At 42.5% G+C, this 17,721-nt stretch overlaps 1 protein-coding gene across 5 annotated transcripts in view; it reads left to right on the forward strand.

The window, feature by feature from the left end:
• Positions 1-11,681: 11,681 nt before the first annotated feature.
• Positions 11,682-17,721, forward strand: part of CSNK1A1 (casein kinase 1 alpha 1) — a 55,538-nt gene continuing 49,498 nt past the window's right edge. For 2 of the 5 annotated variants that reach the window (XM_078652977.1, XM_078652978.1), the window contains exons 1-2: positions 11,682-12,307; positions 12,464-12,570. In XM_078652977.1, coding sequence (XP_078509103.1) covers positions 12,185-12,307; positions 12,464-12,570 — 230 coding nt within the window. In that variant the 5' untranslated portion in view covers positions 11,682-12,184. The remainder of the gene's footprint in view (positions 12,308-12,463; positions 12,571-17,721) is intronic. The other 3 variants (XM_078652973.1, XM_078652974.1, XM_078652975.1) reach the window with 2 other exon arrangements.

A 17,721-nucleotide genomic window follows, 5' to 3' on the forward strand; every position in this document is an offset into this window, starting at 1 on the left:
TTCTCGACATTCTTAGCCTCGGTATTCAGTCATACAATGGGTGTCTAAGTGTTTAGGGCAGATTTAGGAGTGCTTATTTTATTCTCCTGGGCCAAATCTTAATAAAGGTATACGACTATTCGCCAGCATGGTTGCATGTATAGCACAGTTAGCATATGGCTCTTGTTACTGGATAGTATACAACATTCTGTGTCTCTGATAACTCCTATAAACCCACATAGTCAACTATAAGCCAGAAATATTGAACAAACAAACGATATATGAAGTTTTAATAGAAACGCAGAAAAATAAAAAGGGAGCTGCAGCCGAACATAGTATTAATTAGATCAAAATTGATTCTGCAGCAAATCAAATTTGAATGGGACTGCACTGGCACTTTGCCTAGAGAAGCAGAAACACTCAAAATGGGCCGAGTGTGATGTTTAACTTGTTTTTTTTAATTGCCTACACCCAGTGACTGCAACACTTTTAATGTTGGGCCAGGCTACATATTTTCCCAAGTTTACTGACAACGTGGCCTCTGTTTACAGTAGATGCTTGGCTACAGTTACTTCCAACACTTTCCACTGGCACTTCTTGAGTTGCCTTGTCCTACAGCTAAATTAGAACTGTTCTTAATTTTCACAATTTTGCAGTAAAACGATCAAAGAGGTACTAACTTAATTTCGACATCATTATTGAAGTGCAGTTTATCTTGTCTTCCTCAGTACTTCGTACATCTCTCTAGAGATGTGGCCTAACGACCAGAGCTGCCAGCTAAGTCACGTAAATACAAAACATGTTCCATTACAAATGCTATAGGTGTCACATTCGCGAAAGTTGTAACTATTGGCATTGTAAATGACAAAGCTATCAATTTAGCTATTTTAAAAACCAACACATAAATAAAATATGTGTCATTTACAGGACCAATAGCTCCAACTTTTCTAATGCGAGACCTATTGCATTTCCAATGCTTGTTCTTCTTGTTGGTTTTGTTTGTCCGCTTGCACTTGTCCCTTCATCAGGATCAGTATCTACTCCAGAACTTAACCCACTGCTCAATTCCAAATTTCCTGGTTCCTGTCATATCCTGTTTACTTCAGCCATCCTTTGCCTGTGTAAATTCTCAAATTACAAGCAAACGTATATATTTGTTCCATTTCAAAATCAAGTTTATCTCGTCTAAATCTCTCCGCTTACCTAAGCTTTATTGTGTCTTCTAGCTTCTTTAACCTTGTTTTCATTACATTCATAAATTGGCTCACCATTTCTCGATTTTTCATTTTGCTGATCTCTGTTCGCAATTTTTCAATGTCTTCCATTATTTGCTTCCTGTTCATTTCAGCATACTTCACTAGAATTTCCAACATGCTTTTAGACGATACCCTGTTATTGACATCCCATTCCTTCAATATATTTGAATTCGGGTTCTCATAGCTGGGAGCTATCAAAACATATAAACCCGTGGGAAACGACCCATCTCCAAGTACCTTTCCAGCTTTCTCAGTTTTGTGATTTCACTCTCTTCACTCATTGACTTTTTCTCATTATCATACGCTTGTTTTGGGTGCATCACTAACAGTGTCATGGAAGACACTCATCACCGCTTCCTCCCTTTCTTTCAGTTCGGTAGCCGATATTCTTGTGTTTTGTTAAAGTGAGTACCTTGTTTGCTTGTCAGGCTCACGAAGAGCAAATACTCAGCTTACACCTTTCTACACGATCCAATCTCCTGCAATGTCTGCCAAGCGATTTGCGCTTACCTTCGGTTCAGTTTTGGATTTCAGGGGTTTCCAACTCACTGTCCTCCTTCGTACCCGTTGGATAGCCTAATGTGCTATTCTTCTTGTAGGGGGTACCTAATAACACACTCTTGTCACTCCACAATTGTGCTGACCATCGTGGCGCCCCTAAGTGATGGCGGGTGGCTCGGTGTAGACTTAGCCAGTCTGCTCACATTTCTCCACACGTTCCTTCTCAAATATTGTAAAGAAGGGAGTCACACCATTGAGGTATTCACAAAAAGTAACGTTTATTGAAGCTACTGATATATATATATATGCCACCAGTAGGTAGTTATAGGCCCTAATTTCTATTTAAAAACTGTTTTTGACGTACTTATATCTTTGAAGCTGATTGATGAATCTTTATGAGATTTGCCAAACTCATACGCTGCTCACTTGAGCTGCTGTCTAGAAAGTGTAGTAGTGGTCCACGAAGCAGGGGCTGAGAAAAGGGGGATCCCAAAACGCGTTTTCCCCAATGTTAATTCAAATAGACTATGTAGCCATGCCTGCAGACTGAACTGCAGGACAGAATAACACCAAATTTGGCAGAAAGCTAGCTTTTGGTCTGCAGATCGTGCTTTTTAGGTCGAGCCTAGAGCAGTGCATGCGCTGCTTGCACGACATTTAGTAAGGGGCTTTTAAAAGTGAAACCAGAGGCTTTCCCTGGTCCCAAGTTTGCGTGCACGCACGCAGCCACCATGTGGGTATCTGTCAAGGCTCATTAAGCCTTGCGCGCCTCTCTCCGCCTTGCTTGCTTCAATTTCCTCCCCCTCCCCCACCACAGATTGCGTCGCTCGGTAACTTCAGCCTGAATAATCTATCAAATGTGTGCATATCTTAATCTAGCTTTCAGCATATATACTTTGTTAAATGTGCCCTGATTACATCCAAATTGGCTATTTTGTGTTCTGCTGTTTGCTTTCCTTCCACCCCTCCTCACGTTGCAATGTACTCCTCCAAAGTAAATACATGTGAGGTAATGTGAACCCTTCCAAGCCCGCTGTTACTCATCATAGCTTTCAGGTGCTCAGGAGGCCTTGATAATGTGATCGGACCGTCTTTCAAGATACCGGTGCGCCCCAGCTTTTAGGTGAATGAGCTCTTCCTGTCTTTAGCCCAGTCGCAGCCTGTCGCACCTTCCTGCCAGATGGCCTCTGAGCTCTCTGTAATGAAGTACCATGAGACATTGATGATGAAATTATATACTCTTCTTTATTTCAAGAGTAATAGGATAAGCGTCCTAGCCACAAGCAATCCAACAGCTACTGCTCACTGAAGAACTCTGTAGCTAGCCTCCCAATACATTCCAATTCTAGATCTACACAAGGCTTAGAAATACATAAATACAATTAAAGGCATAGAAGACAGAATACCACACACCTCCCTCTGAACACAGACAAAAATAATATTTTTTATTAACTTAGTTGCAGACAAAATCATGCAATTTTGCAAGAACAGAACAAGTGCGAGAATTCCTACGCAGAGGAGGTATGCATCCTGAAGATGGAGATTGTTGGACACCAGAATTGGAATGCGCAAAAGAACTTACAGGAGCAATTCTATTAAGGTTCCAGATACGGCCATAAGCAAGTTTTACAGCATTGAGAAACAATTTAACTACTTTACGTGGAATAGAGAACTTATTTCCTCCAGTTTTTTGTGGAGACCAAACTCTTACGCAATTGCCTACATTAACAATTGTATGAGCAACGACATGTCTTGTATCAAAATTGACTTTCATCTTATCAGACTTAGTATTCTGACGAACCTTGCACTAAGGATCCTCAGGAAAACTAATCTCAGCTCCATACCCTCTCATCCAGGATTGAAATAATTGAGTATTGGTGTGTACGTCCCCTAAATAACTCAAAGGGAACTTTCTCTATTGTACAATGAGGGGTTAAACAATAGGCCATGACTCTCTCTAGAATAGCATTCTTCCAGTCTCGACCTTGTTCCTTGGCTGATTGGATAGACTCTTTTAGCACACAGTTGAATCTCTCAACCATCCCATTGCATTCTGGGTGGTAAAGAGAGCATTTTTTGTGAATAATTCCTCTTCTAGACAGAAAGTCTTCCATCTCCTTTGAGACCAGTTGCACTCCATTGTCGGTTAAGATAATCTCAGGAAGACCTTGTCTGTAAAAGACATTCTCTAAAAATCTTATTACATCTCTGGTTTCAATACCCTGAGTGACCTTGACCTCGGGCCATCTAGAGTACATGTCAATGAGTACTAAGACGTAAAACTGACCAGATTTGGAATAAATTGGATCTAAGAGATCAAGTGCAACATTCTGCCAACACGTAGTAGGAGAATCACGAATGGTCATTGGTTGAGTCCTAGTTTTACACACTTTATCAGACATCCTGCATTCAGAGCAATCTCTGACCAACCATTCCATCAAAATATCTACACCTGGCCACCAGAAGTGCACACAAACTCTCTCCTTGGTTTTTGATATGCCTTGATGATCATCATGTGCTAGGCGAACAATTTTCACCTGGAGTGCAAGTGGTGGAACCAGACGTGAACCTCTCCACAACAAATTCTTATGCAAAGAGAGTTCATGTCTTACATTCCAAACATTTTTGCATCATCGAAAAGAGACTTAATACCTGTTCATCCACCAGACACAAACTTGCAAACTTCAAGTAAAATCTTATCATTCTTTAAGGATTCACACCATTCTACTTCCGACAGAACACCTTCAACAATCTCACATACTTTGAAGCTGTCTATCTCCCAAGAGTCATCAGAGTCAGGAACATCAGAACTTACAGGTATTAAACGTGACAGGCAATCAGCGACTTTATTATCAACACCTGGGATATATTTGACAAGAAAATCTAGATCTTGTTCTGCGATAATCCATTTACAGATCCTGGAGGAAACTGCATTAAGATCTTTCTTGCCAAACAAATCCTTAAGAGGCTTATGATCAGAATGTACCAGAAAAGAAGAACCCCACAAAAACTTTTTGAGCTTCTTGATAGCCCAATAAATGCAAGGGGCTTCCTTTTCTACCACAGAATATTGTAATTCTGGTCCCACAAGAGCTCTAGAAAGAAACAAAATGGCTTCTTCTTTGACATCTTTGAATTGTTTTAGGAAAGCTCCTAAACCTTGCATTCGTAACCAGAACAGAATCTAAAGAGATGTCAAAGCTCTGCAAGGATGGTGCTGACCTAAGAGCTTCTTTGACTTCACCCAATTCCAATTGACACTGGGATGTCCAGAGAAATGTTACACCTTTTTTAAGAAGAGACTTGAGCATATGCGTGCGGCTGGCGAAATGAGGCACAAACTTATTATAGTACTCTGCCATACCTAAAAATGTTACAAGTTCATCACGAGATTGAGGAACCGGTAGTTCATCAATGGTTCTCACTAAACGTTTTTTGCGTTTAACTCCATCACACGTTAAATGATGACCAAGATAATATATCTCTTTGAGATTAAATTTACACTTGTTTTCGCGAAGAGTCAAACCTCTGTTGCGAAATTGTTCTAGAACACTCCTCAGTCTCAAATCATGTTCAGCTTGCGAAGACCCATGAATCAATATATCGTCCTGGTCGATCTTGATTCCCTCTATTCCCTTCAACACGTCTTCCATGCCTCCGAAAAACAGAGGCCGCAGAGACTAAACCAAAAGGAAGTCAAGTGAATTTGAAAGTCCCAAAAGGGGTAATAAAGGCAGTCAGATCCATTGAGTCTGTATCTATCTTTACCTGATGGTAGGCAGAACGTAAATCAAGTGTTAAGAAAATACTTTTTTTTTTTACTGTGTAAGCATTTCAGAGATGTTTGGAAGCGGTTAAGTGCGCACAAGCCCACACACAAACGCACCTCACCTGAGGCTTTACGCGCAAGAACAACGGGAGCCAACCATTGGCTTGCCTCAGACTCAACAATGATACCATCATGATTTAATTTTTCAAGTTCCAAACGCATGGAATGTTTCATTGCTAGGGGAACATTCCGTACTTAGCACGAAACTGGAACTGAATCGGGTTTCAAAATAATTCTATGAACGTAGTTGGAAAGACAACCTAACCTTAAAAACGTCCTTAAATTCAGTTTGTAACTTGGAATCACAATCATTCTTGTAACTCCTTCCACACACGTCTGTACTACTAATGTTTTTAGTGGAGGAGGAATGTGACAAGTCTCTTAGTACAATACAGAGGTCAGCTCCTGGAACGAAACACCTAGATCAGCCTGGTGAAACCAGCTGATAATGCTGTCACCCGTACATGATATGTAAATTTTCCCTGCAATTAGTCTGTCTTTATATTCTATATTACCAAGGAAATACCCAAAGAGCTTTATGGGTTGACCTCCATATGCTAAAGGTTTGATATCAGGCTTATGTACTTTCACTTTGCCTAACAATTTTTGATCAAAGAAATCCTTAGGTATAAGCGAAATCTTTGCACCTGAATCGAAGAGCATTCTGATATTACAGTCATTTACAAGAACAGAGTCTACAGGCCCTTTACATTTGTTAAATGCACCAGATGAAATAGTCTACCCGCAATGTAGATCCCTTTGATCATCATCAGAGTCATTGTTTAAAAAAAAACTTCTTTAACACTTTTGCTTGATTTAGGTTTCCTAGCTCTACATGCTTTGGAAAATATGACCAGTTTTTCCACAGTTGTGACATTTGAAGAAAGAGCAGGACAGGATTTGTCATTAGCAAGATGACCATAGGGATCACAACGAAAACATTTGACCTTAGTATCTTGCTTCCATCTGGAAGTAGATGAGAAATAATTAGAAGGGCGACCCTTCCTAGTTGAATCATAATCTTTTGAGGAATATTTGGAAGAGTTTTTGTCAATGTTCTGAACTTTTTCTTGATGTTTTTCTTGAAGATTGCCATTCTCCTTCTTTATAACTTCCACACAAGCTAGTGAATGTTCAATTCTCTTGGCTAGAATTATAACTTCATCAAGATTAGGATCGTCTTTTTGCCAGAGTTCATCTTTTATTTTCTCTACGTTACAGCCAAGCATAAATTGGTCTCTTGTGCGTTCTTCTAATGAATTATCAAATTTGCAGATAGCACCCAATTTGCGCAAGGCTGTGATGTAGGACTCAACTGGCTCATCAGGTTGTTGCAAATGTCTTCATAAATGGTAGCGCTCTAAGATGGTACTGAGTTTAGGTAGATAATGTTTATCTAATTTTCTGAGAGCAATTTCAAATTCATTGACATTATCAGATTCATCGTCGTTTAAATCTGGAAGGTGTTCGAACACATCTTGGCCCTCTGACCCTAGACAATGTAATAAAAGAGAACATTTTCTCTCTCCGCTCAAAGATACTCCACAGACTCTGGCATAGTTCAGAAATACTTTTTTCCATTTGGACCACCGTATGGGTGGATCACCAGGATTAGAGAGGAAGAAAGGTGCTGATGTAACATTTTGCATGTCTGTATTAAAGTTAAATAGAGCGTTATAAATACAATTTAAACAGAGCGTTATAAATACAATTCTGTTACGTGTAGTTCTTTCACCCTGAAAAGCAAGAACATTAAGACAAAATCAAGAAAAATACTGTAAGGTAAACGTTTGTAAATATTTAACAAAATGTGACCAAGTTGTTGTGTATAAATTGATGCAAAAGACTGTATGACAGTATAGGTCAATACAGAGCAGGTAAGTAGAAACACAGAAAGCTATATAAGTATTAATTTTGACAATAAAGTGTTTGCCAGCGTGTTTTAGTGGATTTTGAACAATAAAAATTTGAAGAAAATGCTTTAATAGTGTAATAGCGCTGTGTTTGTCAGCAAAGAAAAAGTACTGTGTCTGTCAGCGCGGTGTGACAAACAAGGACTTTGCTGTGCTTGTCAGCGCATTTCGAGCAGCAAGCAAAATGAAAGCAGAGACGAAGAAATAGAGCTGTGTTTGTCAGCGTGATGAGACAAACTGGATTTTGCTGTGTTTTTCAGCGTGTTACGAGCAGCAAGCAAGTTGAAAGTAGGTCTTTAAATAAATGAAGCAGCGTGGACGTTGTTCTCTGTGAAAACGAAGTCAGAAGGTTGTTATGACAACATCCACACAGACGTAAGAACGCTGAAGCCATAGAGAAAGCGTCTATACGCAGTCAAGGAAACCAGGATGCCGCACACACGTAGAAGCGCTGGCGTCAAAGAGGAAGCATCTGAGCGTTGCCAAGGAGACCAGTATGACGTGTAGACGCGTTGATGCGACGTGAAGTAAAGAAACTCGGAGAAGCTCAGCACGAGTGCAGCGCGTGAAAAATTCAAAGGATGCAAGGTGAGCATGCGTTTAAAAGTTGTTTTAAATCATAAGAGATATGACAAATATTTTGCTACGAGTGTAGAAAAGCGCTGAAGAAAGTTCATATGAGGAATAACAGCAGAGCAATTTTAAGCTGCTGGGAGAATTGGCAGGAAGTATGTAGTTCGTAGTGAAAGTCTTCTTAAAATTAAAAGTACACGGCACAGTACCTTATTTCTTCGTAAGGCTTTTCCACAGCTGTAATTGTGTTAGGACCCTTGAAAAGATACATTTCACCATGTAGAAGTGAAGAGTAAATGAAGGTTTAAAGGATTCTTCAAGATTCTCCACAGCTCACAGAGATGTCATCAGATTCTCTACTGCTTACAGAGGTGTCTTCATGAAGACTTTCCACATCCCGGTCATCGTCGCCAGTGTAATGAAGTACCATGAGACATTGATGATGAAATTATATACTCTTCTTTATTTCAAGAGTAATAGGATAAGCGTCCTATTCACAAGCAATCCAACAGCAACTGCTCACTGAAGAACTCTGTAGCTAGGCTCCCAATACATTCTAATTCTAGATCTACACAAGGCTTAGGAATACATAAATACAATTAAAGGCATAGCAGACAGAATACCACACTCTCCCTCTGTCTGCGCGCCCAGTCTAGGGCGATGAGAGACGGCTCTTACCGGCACGGACTGTCGCCTCACTGAAGGTGGTGATGACGTTGTGTCCCAGCACTTCCAGGGGAGCCTTTCAGCGGCCGCCATTGTCATGTTAAAGTGCTCTGTGCTTATGAGCTTCTCATAGGGCGTCATGCCCTGCTCCCTCCACAGACTCCCCACTCCACCACAGTCTCCCCGGGGAGGTGAATGAAGGTGCCAAAATGCGGAGTGAATACAAATAATTAAGCGTAATTGTGACAAAACCTTGTCTTTCAAGTCACTGATTTTTTTGTTTTTATCAGGTGTGTTAATTTAATCAAACTTAAAGTAAACTGCATTACAACCACAATTATATAAAACGTTTTAACTAGAGTAACTCCTTGTTCTATCACAATTTTGACATTTGGAACTTTTATTTTACTAGCAGTTAGCTGGACGGACGACAATCTCCAGTCTTGGCTTAGGATGCTGTTAAAATTGTTTCTGTGTCCTCTTCGTCAATTGTTTCGGAAGTGTACCTATTTAGTGAGCAGATGTGTTGTACAGTACACCCAGCCACCCCAGGCTTTCCTATCCAACAGCATTTACATTCTGAGTGTTAAAACTCACCAGTTTCGGTACTTTGGGCATCATTAGTGCATGGGGTGCAATGGCACAGGGGCCAAGGGATCGTAGGGGCGCACTCCACTCCAATTATGAATATTTTTGCTACCCATCTGGGTGGCACTGTGGCACACTACACATGCTTGAGTTGGGGCCCATAATATCCGTGCTACACGACTAATACATTTGCGTTATTAGTATATGAGTAGAATGTTCAGCATGCAATATGCTTTGTTATTTCCAAAGATAAAACCAACTATCTAAGTTCTTTGAAGAAGGGCAAAACCAGCGTAGGTAGAAAGGTTTTTGGATTAGATTGTGTCATTTATATTTAAATTGTTAACTGAGCTCGAAGTTTCCAGTTTCAGAAAACTCAGGTTAGAGTTGACACCAAAAGGGAGTTCTGCAAATTATTAACACTGGGAGCCTTCACGGACGGCTTTATTATGCTGGCTCCTGCGCACGGACACACGCACGGAGAGCCAGACTGACACGAGACTGTCCCAGAAAGCCATATCAATGCCTGTCTCGCAAACAACACTTAGACTCTGGCACAGCACATGCTGTTGCCTGGAGCGAAAATGAACACGGGGGGCTTTTTTATGCAATCATAGTCTGTAGACATGCCGCCCAGAACAAGACATAAAGCTGACCATGCTCGTCAGCGATGAAAGGAGTCATATTACTGTACAAACCAGTTCTTTCACAATGTTCCCCTGGGATTTAATTATTTGTTTGCTGCCAGAAAATTAACAAGATAGAAGATTAAAACCTAAAAGCTCAACTTGAGAAGGGAGTGTTCGGGCATTCTCGAAATATAAATGATGATTTTAAAAAGTTCAAGAATAATGCACGTTTTAAAGAAATTATATCTGGAACCCCAGACATCCAGAACAAGCATTGGTAAAGCCAATATGTCTTGCCTCTGGGACCTTATAAGTGTTTAGTTATGCAGCACAATATCCTTGGTGCAACAACATCAACTGTTGCATGGCTAAGCACTTATAAGGTCCCAAATGCGAGACCTATTGGCTATGCCAATGCTTGTTGTGATTTGGTGTAAATCCGTTCATCAGTTTTTGAGCTATTAAGTGAGAACCAAATTTGTATATATAGGGACGCTGATCCTCCCCTGACCCACCCACGGAGGATCCGCAAACCCCGTGCGAAAGTAAGGTCTTGATAGGCTGGCAACACCTTCACAGAAAAGTTGCGGCCGACATTTTGTCGCATCGGCTGGGGAGTGGGACAAGAAGAGTGCAGAAACAGATACAGGGTCAGGATACATGTATCCTGACCCCTTAGGGATCATTATTGGGAAAAACAATGCCCACTTTTTTTATGACCAATCTGTGGATTTGCGACACCCTGTGTAAAATCAGCTTAGAGGTTTTGCAGAATTTTTTTAAGGGTTGACTGCAGCGCAAGCCCTGCGCCCAAAGCCCCACCGGTGCTGGTTATATTAACAGGCATGCTAAAACATAGAAATTTGGTGAAAAAACACAAAGATTACAGGGACGTTATAGTTAGGTTCAAAACGTAGTCGCACAAAACCGTAGAAGTTCAGCAGTTATAGTTATAATTAGACTTATCTGAAGAAACTAACGCATGCCAATAAGTAACAACGCAATGAGTCCAAGCTTCTTACTAGAAGTATAACTAGAACTAGAATTTCGATGGTTTAGTAAGACTAAATTCAGAACCTAAATTAAATAGAACGGCTCTGTAACCTTAGTTTTGTTCCATTGAATGTGTATATAATGCACTCATTTACATGGCTACGCACAAACCGGGAAAGGCCAGGCATAAAAGTAACGAAAAAAACGTTAGCCCGATCTTTACTCCTGACCTGTCCAGGTCTTCCTTCTCAAAATCTGGTCACCCTACAGTAGGAGTGTTAGTTAAATGGAAGCAAATATTGACTGCACAATAAGTAAGCCCTAACTTGTAAACAGTGTGCATATTGTAAAGAGCGAGTTTATAAATCCTAAAGTGCCTCCGGATTTGATTAAGTACAGTTTACAAACCACCGTACAACTTCATGCTTATGTCAAGTTCGTTCTATTTTCTTCGACGACGTAATGCTAATATACGAATAGTCGCTCCTGTTCCAAAACAGCTGCCCTATTGATCACATAAAAAGATCACCAACATTCATGTCATTTTTTAACCGAATAAAAAACACATGCACTTTGACTTACAACGGCGACCATATTAAAAGATGAGACGAACAGTACAATATTTTTGTACAGTTAGAGGAATGTTGACGTCTCAAAATGTTTACGAACTGTTGCGCCTGACTTTATGATGGCCCGCAGCTATGACGTAACCCGCGTGCTTGCGCATACCCAGTATTATGGGTCTTGACGCATAAGGGGGGCGGGGATGCTGGGTGAGCCAGCGCGCGCACACGCGAACCCGAGGCCCCACCCCTCCCTGTTGTGGAAGACAGGATTTGGGAGGGGCCCGGTTGGTGTGCGCGCGCGCGCCAGTCTTTCCCATAGTGCCAAGCGCGGGCAGAGAAGGTCCTATTGAATCTGTGGGAGGCATTTTGTGTTGCTGCCGAAGAGAAAAGAGCGAGAGAGGGAGCCAGAAACAAGATGGCGGCGGCTTCCCAGTGAAGGGACGCCGCACAGGGCCGAGGCAGAACGAGGCCACTCTGCTGCCCTGAGAACGCAGACTACGGCAGCGGGATACGCGTTCCGGTGGCTCTACAGGGCGCAGGGTGACCTCGTCCGGCCTGCGAGGGCCCACCGCGCCCTCACAGCGGGCTCGGGGGAGGCCTCCTTTGGTGTCTCCGGGGGTACCCAATGCCCCCGGGCCCCTTCTGGCTCTTGTAATTTTTAAAAGACTCTGCTTTATTTACTTCTGCCGCCATGGCCAGCAGCAGCGGTTCGAAGGCCGAATTCATCGTCGGCGGGAAGTACAAGTTAGTGCGGAAGATTGGCTCTGGCTCTTTTGGTGACATTTACCTAGCCATCAACATTACGAATGGAGAGGTAAGTGTAGGAAGCTAGACTCGCTTTCCTGTGGGGTAAGTCAGTACCTAGCGTTCGACTGACTGCCCAGTTTTGCCCGCCACCCTAATGCCCTGCTTTAGGAATACCAGTGACACCCCACCCCCTCTCTGACCCCATTCCGTATTTCTCCTACAGGAGGTCGCTGTGAAGCTGGAATCCCAGAAAGCTCGCCACCCACAATTGCTGTATGAAAGCAAACTGTACAAGATCCTGCAGGGAGGGGTCGGCATTCCTCATATCCGGTAAGAGCTCCCTCCAGTGCCTAATCTTTGTAGGGACTTGGCGTCCTTGTGTATTTCGCTCCGTTGGTTTCCCCGAACACTGACATGACTGTGAAATATTGAAGCCTAACGTATATCCTTCCTCGACATAGTCCTTTGTGTGTTAACAGTGCGCGAACCTGCAGTTCTTTGTCTTTTAACAGTGCGCGAACCTGTATTAACGCACCCATCTACTGTCTTTCTTATGGTGTGTACTAATCCTCGGAACGTTTGGGCCTCTTTACCTTTGTATGATAACCCTTTTCGCACACAGTATCTACTATCCTGTGGTCATGTGGTTTCACATTCACGTAAGTCGGGTCACCCCAGTGATTGCTTCAGAATTCGCGAATCTGGAAGCTGCAAGGGCACCCTGCATGACTTGTCGTATCCTGTCGATGCGTGGTCGCATGTGGTGTCTAACGTCCTTGACTCAGTGCCCACCTGACGCATTTCTAGTTAGATTGACATCTTCATAAACTAGTAGTGCCCGGTGTCTGTGGAGTCCCCTGCCCTACAAGACAATTGGTGGCTGGCCTCACCTGTGTAGAATAAAATCTCCCTGCTGTGTTTTGGTGGTTGATAAGAACCGTTCACAGAACTCTGCTCTTTGTGAAATGGCTGCTTACATTATGGGCTTTTTTTATAACATTCCCAGCGTGTCTTTCCTGCTTACCTCTGAAAATGGCTGCCGAGACCTTCCTGTTCGACGAGCAGCTCGTAACGTCCACCTCCCCTGGGTCTATTGCTTCAGTCGCACCACTTGGGGATCCGAGCTGGATTAATCTGCAGTAGATGACCGTTTGGGGGTGGAGGGAGGGGCCACTGTCACAGTACTGTCAGTTCGTTACCAGGACTAAAAGAAGACTGAGAATCCCCGATTTGTACAGACCGCGTAGTACATTGTTCGATTAATATACATTTTTGTTGCAGCATTAAAGTACGTGAAGCCAGCCGCTTTTAACTATTTCCGTTGAGCAATCGAATTGAAACCACATCGAAACTCGCCAGTGGCATTTTAGAGCAATGTGTTCCATTGTTTTTTTATGTTATTTAATTGCAGAGAGCTGTATTAAATGTGTCGTCAGACTTACTGTGTCAAATAATGTTGATGAATGTATTGGTAGTGCCAGGCGCCTGTAGCTGTCAAGCACCACAACGTTGCGCAGGTTGCTTGTCGCCTTTTTTTGCTGTTCTGGAGTGACGGTTTAGTTCATTTCCGTGTATGTTCAAGAACACATTTTTTTACGAGTTCGCTCTTGTGGAGATAGTCTTCCAAATGGTATACTTGTCAGCATGCCTCAAAGATCTTATTCCTCAAACTAAAGGATGCGTGCTAATTTCAGATCTGGTCGTGAAGTATTTTGAATGCGCCTAGTGCGTTCAGTTGTACAGCGCGAGTTGTAAATTGTATTTTTTTCCCTACATACATTATACGCTGCTCTCCAATAATAAGCCTTGCAGGTGGCCACCCCCGTGTAAATAATATCGGCGACGAAAAGCAGTTGCCCTAAAACAGATTTAACCATTAAGCCTAATTGTTGGAATAATATACATTTCTATAATCGTGGGTCGTATATATTATAATGTAAACTACTGTACTGAAAAGCGGATTTCCAAAGTTTGCAAATACTGTCGATTTTACTGGCATTTGGTCAATCGACTTAATTCTGTTGGGTGAAACAAAGTGGCGTCTTGCTTAAAAAAACACTTATTCACTTGCTCATATTGCTTGTGGCTCACTGTGCATTTCGGTGATAGCCACCTGCCAGCTTGTATCTCCACCAACATTTGACCTTTCCGTCGGCAGGTAGACTTATCCGTGCAATTTATGTGTAAGACAAATATATTTTACTGAAAAGGCGTGACACAATGCCTGTTTGAAGTACTCTGGGATGTCACAGAACATCAGCAGTCTTGTTGGTCATCGTAATGTACAAACAATGGTCTTAATTTACCTTGACGCTGCTTTTCAGTGACTTGAATAGCTTCCAAAACGAGTACCGCAAAGTGGTGTCGCAACGCTGTTGCAGCAAGACTGCGTGTCACCTAAGAAGTTTCATGACTGTTGCTCAAGTAAAACACATTTCAAACGCCGTATAAACCATGTTTATGGACGTCAGCGACGACCCAGAATGAAGGAGTAGCATATTCTACATAATTAAACAAGCGTGGCACACCAATTTACTCGAAATGGAGGAATGTCCTTTAAATCTAGGAGAAATTTGCCCCAGTCATGGGGACCATCGAATGATTATGCATTTTAAGTTCCTGTCCAAGATGGGAGTTATGGCATTCTTTGCTCGGAACATCCCCTCCGAGTTAATGTCACATGTGGCACCATCCGATGTCCGAAAATACAGATCTATCAGTAGACAAAGGCCTCCAATGATTTGTGCTTTTACAGTGACTTCTTATTCTAGTCCATTTTTTAGACGGGTTCTGAAACTTAACTTTTGTAAAACAGTGCTTAGATGCTGTTCTTCTCATTGTTTGTTTAAAGTTTATGTGCTGGTTTGTGGTTTAGGCGTTCTTTGTCAAATGCTGCATTCTTAACATGTAAATGTTTTTTTTATATATTTGTGTGAGCAGGCCTTCAGTTCAGTTATTAACCTGGTCTCCAGGGGTTATGACTTTTATTTTTAATATCTGTCTGTATTTGTCTATATTTTTTTTTGGGGGGGGGCATCTTATTGGTATTTATTATTAATTCGTGTTTTTTTAAATTAAATGAATCTGTAGAATGCAATGTTTCCTCATTTAATTCTTAGATGTGCACTCGTACATGGATGCGAGTCATGTTTTAGCAAATTAAGCAACCACGTATAACACTACACACAGGTGCATATTAACTTTATACTACAAATCTGTTATGTTTTAAAATACACAGGAACACATTTTATGTCTGTATTTATCTGTAAAAACGAAATCTAGCAGCCTTACTCTTGACCCTTTCGATGCTAGGCTGTAACCCTTTTTTTGCATAGTTGGAAGCTGGATTTTGGACCCTAGCTCAGCTGGCACCTAGCAAACTTGTTCATATTTGAAAACTAGACACCTAAGGGAATCAGGATGTATTGACTTTTGTTTCACCAGGGTGTTTTACCCAGAATCCCCTGCAAACCTCTAACTTTGACCAAAAAGCATTTCCTTGCATTTCTAGGATGAAAAGTTCTGGTATCTACGTGGAGCCATACATGTCCTACCACCCAGCATTACACTAAGCCTTCTGATTAAAAATGGTCCCTCACTTATGTGGGCAGGCCTAGTGCCTACAGCAGGAAAGCCCCTAAAATACAATGTGGAGACCTCAACATTTCCTGTCACTAAAATGATTGATTTGGCAATTTGGCTGGGCTCCCCTCCATATATAATCCCTGGTTGTCTAGTAGGCTATTGTCTCCCAAAAAGGGACAGGAAGACTGCTGGGAGATGTGTGGGGGTTAGGCCATGTGGCTGGGATTGCCGCCCCCTCCCATTCTGCCATGAATGAATCACTGGTATCTAGTGGTAATTCTGGACCCCACCCCCCTTTCAGGGATCTGAGGAGGGTAAGAGCCTTCAATATGCCCCGGGTGGGCAGACTTTTTGGGGAGAGAAAAAATAGGCTAAAAATAATTTTAAGGAAATCCCTCGGGTGCTCACACTAGAGGGATTTCCTGACTGGTGGTAGGGCGGTCGGGAGCCATCCTCTGCACCACACGATTTAACCTATTTCAGTGGCATATGGGGTGCTATGGAAATATTTTTGGTCTGAGCAAGATGGGGTTAATTTTTGAGGCTACCTAGTGGCTAATCGCTTTCAGTATACTTATTCTTCACTGTATTGTGAATAGAATTTGAGCTTGGATGTAGTCATGTAATCAGCACCACAATGAAAGGGTAAATCAAATGGAAAGCCTTTTGAAATGGTGTTAAGCAAAAATGTATTTACTGACATCGCACAGTTGTAACAGACTTTTTCTACATTTTATTCCGCTGCTCTAGGAGTTGACCTTTAGAAATTGGTCAGCTCTTTTCAAACATTTGTGCTGGCATCCACGTTAATTGAAAACAGATGGCCTGCGTGCCGCTGCTCGCTCTCGGAAGGTGGATGCGTGCGCTTGAAAAGATTTCAGTGCGCAGGGTCCATCCCGCTGTCCATCTTCACAATGCTCCCACCCCTTCCCGTTCTCCGTACCCCGGTTCACAAAATAGGAGCGCATTCGGTAAACATTGAAGCACACACTGCAACCACTTTTACCTTTTTAGTACATGAGTCTCTCGGTGATTGCAACACAAATTGTTCAGGGGATATGCAGGAAGTTGGGCCATCCAGTAGTTGATCTACTTGCAGATTGGTGTCTCTTCTTCAAGCATACTGGAAATGTGGCCCAGAAATTAGCCACTCCTTGATTACCCCTCACCATTCCAAAAAACAGCTTCGCTCCACCTATGCCTTTTTGGCAGTAGTCCCCTGTGTCATGAGATCTAGAGCTGGAGGCCCGTCTTTCTCCTATAACGCAGCCAAGTTATGGAGCTCACTCTCTTTACCTAAGATCTAATCCTAATTTGATGGCCTTCCGCTAACAGCCTAAAACCTTCTTTTTTTAATAAATCAGACTAGCCTCTGGGCTGACCACACTGGGCGGTACTAACCTGGATCTTAGCGCTTGGACGCCCCAGGGCAGCAGTCGCGCTTAACCGCATGCGCGCTGCGGCTTTTCCCGCGGTACGCGGCGTTTTTTAAAAACGCGCGTTACATGACAAGCTCAGCTTGTCATCAGCGTGCGAGCGGCGCAACTGATGACGACGAGCTGAGCTCGTCATCAGCGCCGTAGTGGTTAATAAAACTCCTTTTTCATTTCTTCTGCAAAACACAGCGAGTGGCGCTCAGATGTAGCAAACTCCAGCACGTGCAGGGATGAGCACATAACACCAGGTGCAGAGCCTTTCAACGTGCTTGTCCATCCATTTCTACACGCTAGGAGTCGGTGGTGGGTTCCAGTAGTACCTCCATCCCAGGTGCCGTCCGCCTACTGCTTTCAATGCAGGTCCAACTGCCCATGGCCTGTTGCACCACTGCCATCTCCTGTATTCCATGCAGTCCAGCGACAGGCACAGGCTGGAGCTTGTGAGGCCAGACTCCGGGTG

This window comes from Lissotriton helveticus, chromosome 7 (genome assembly GCF_964261635.1).
Source record: "Lissotriton helveticus chromosome 7, aLisHel1.1, whole genome shotgun sequence".
In the NCBI taxonomy this organism is placed as follows: domain Eukaryota; kingdom Metazoa; phylum Chordata; class Amphibia; order Caudata; family Salamandridae; genus Lissotriton; species Lissotriton helveticus.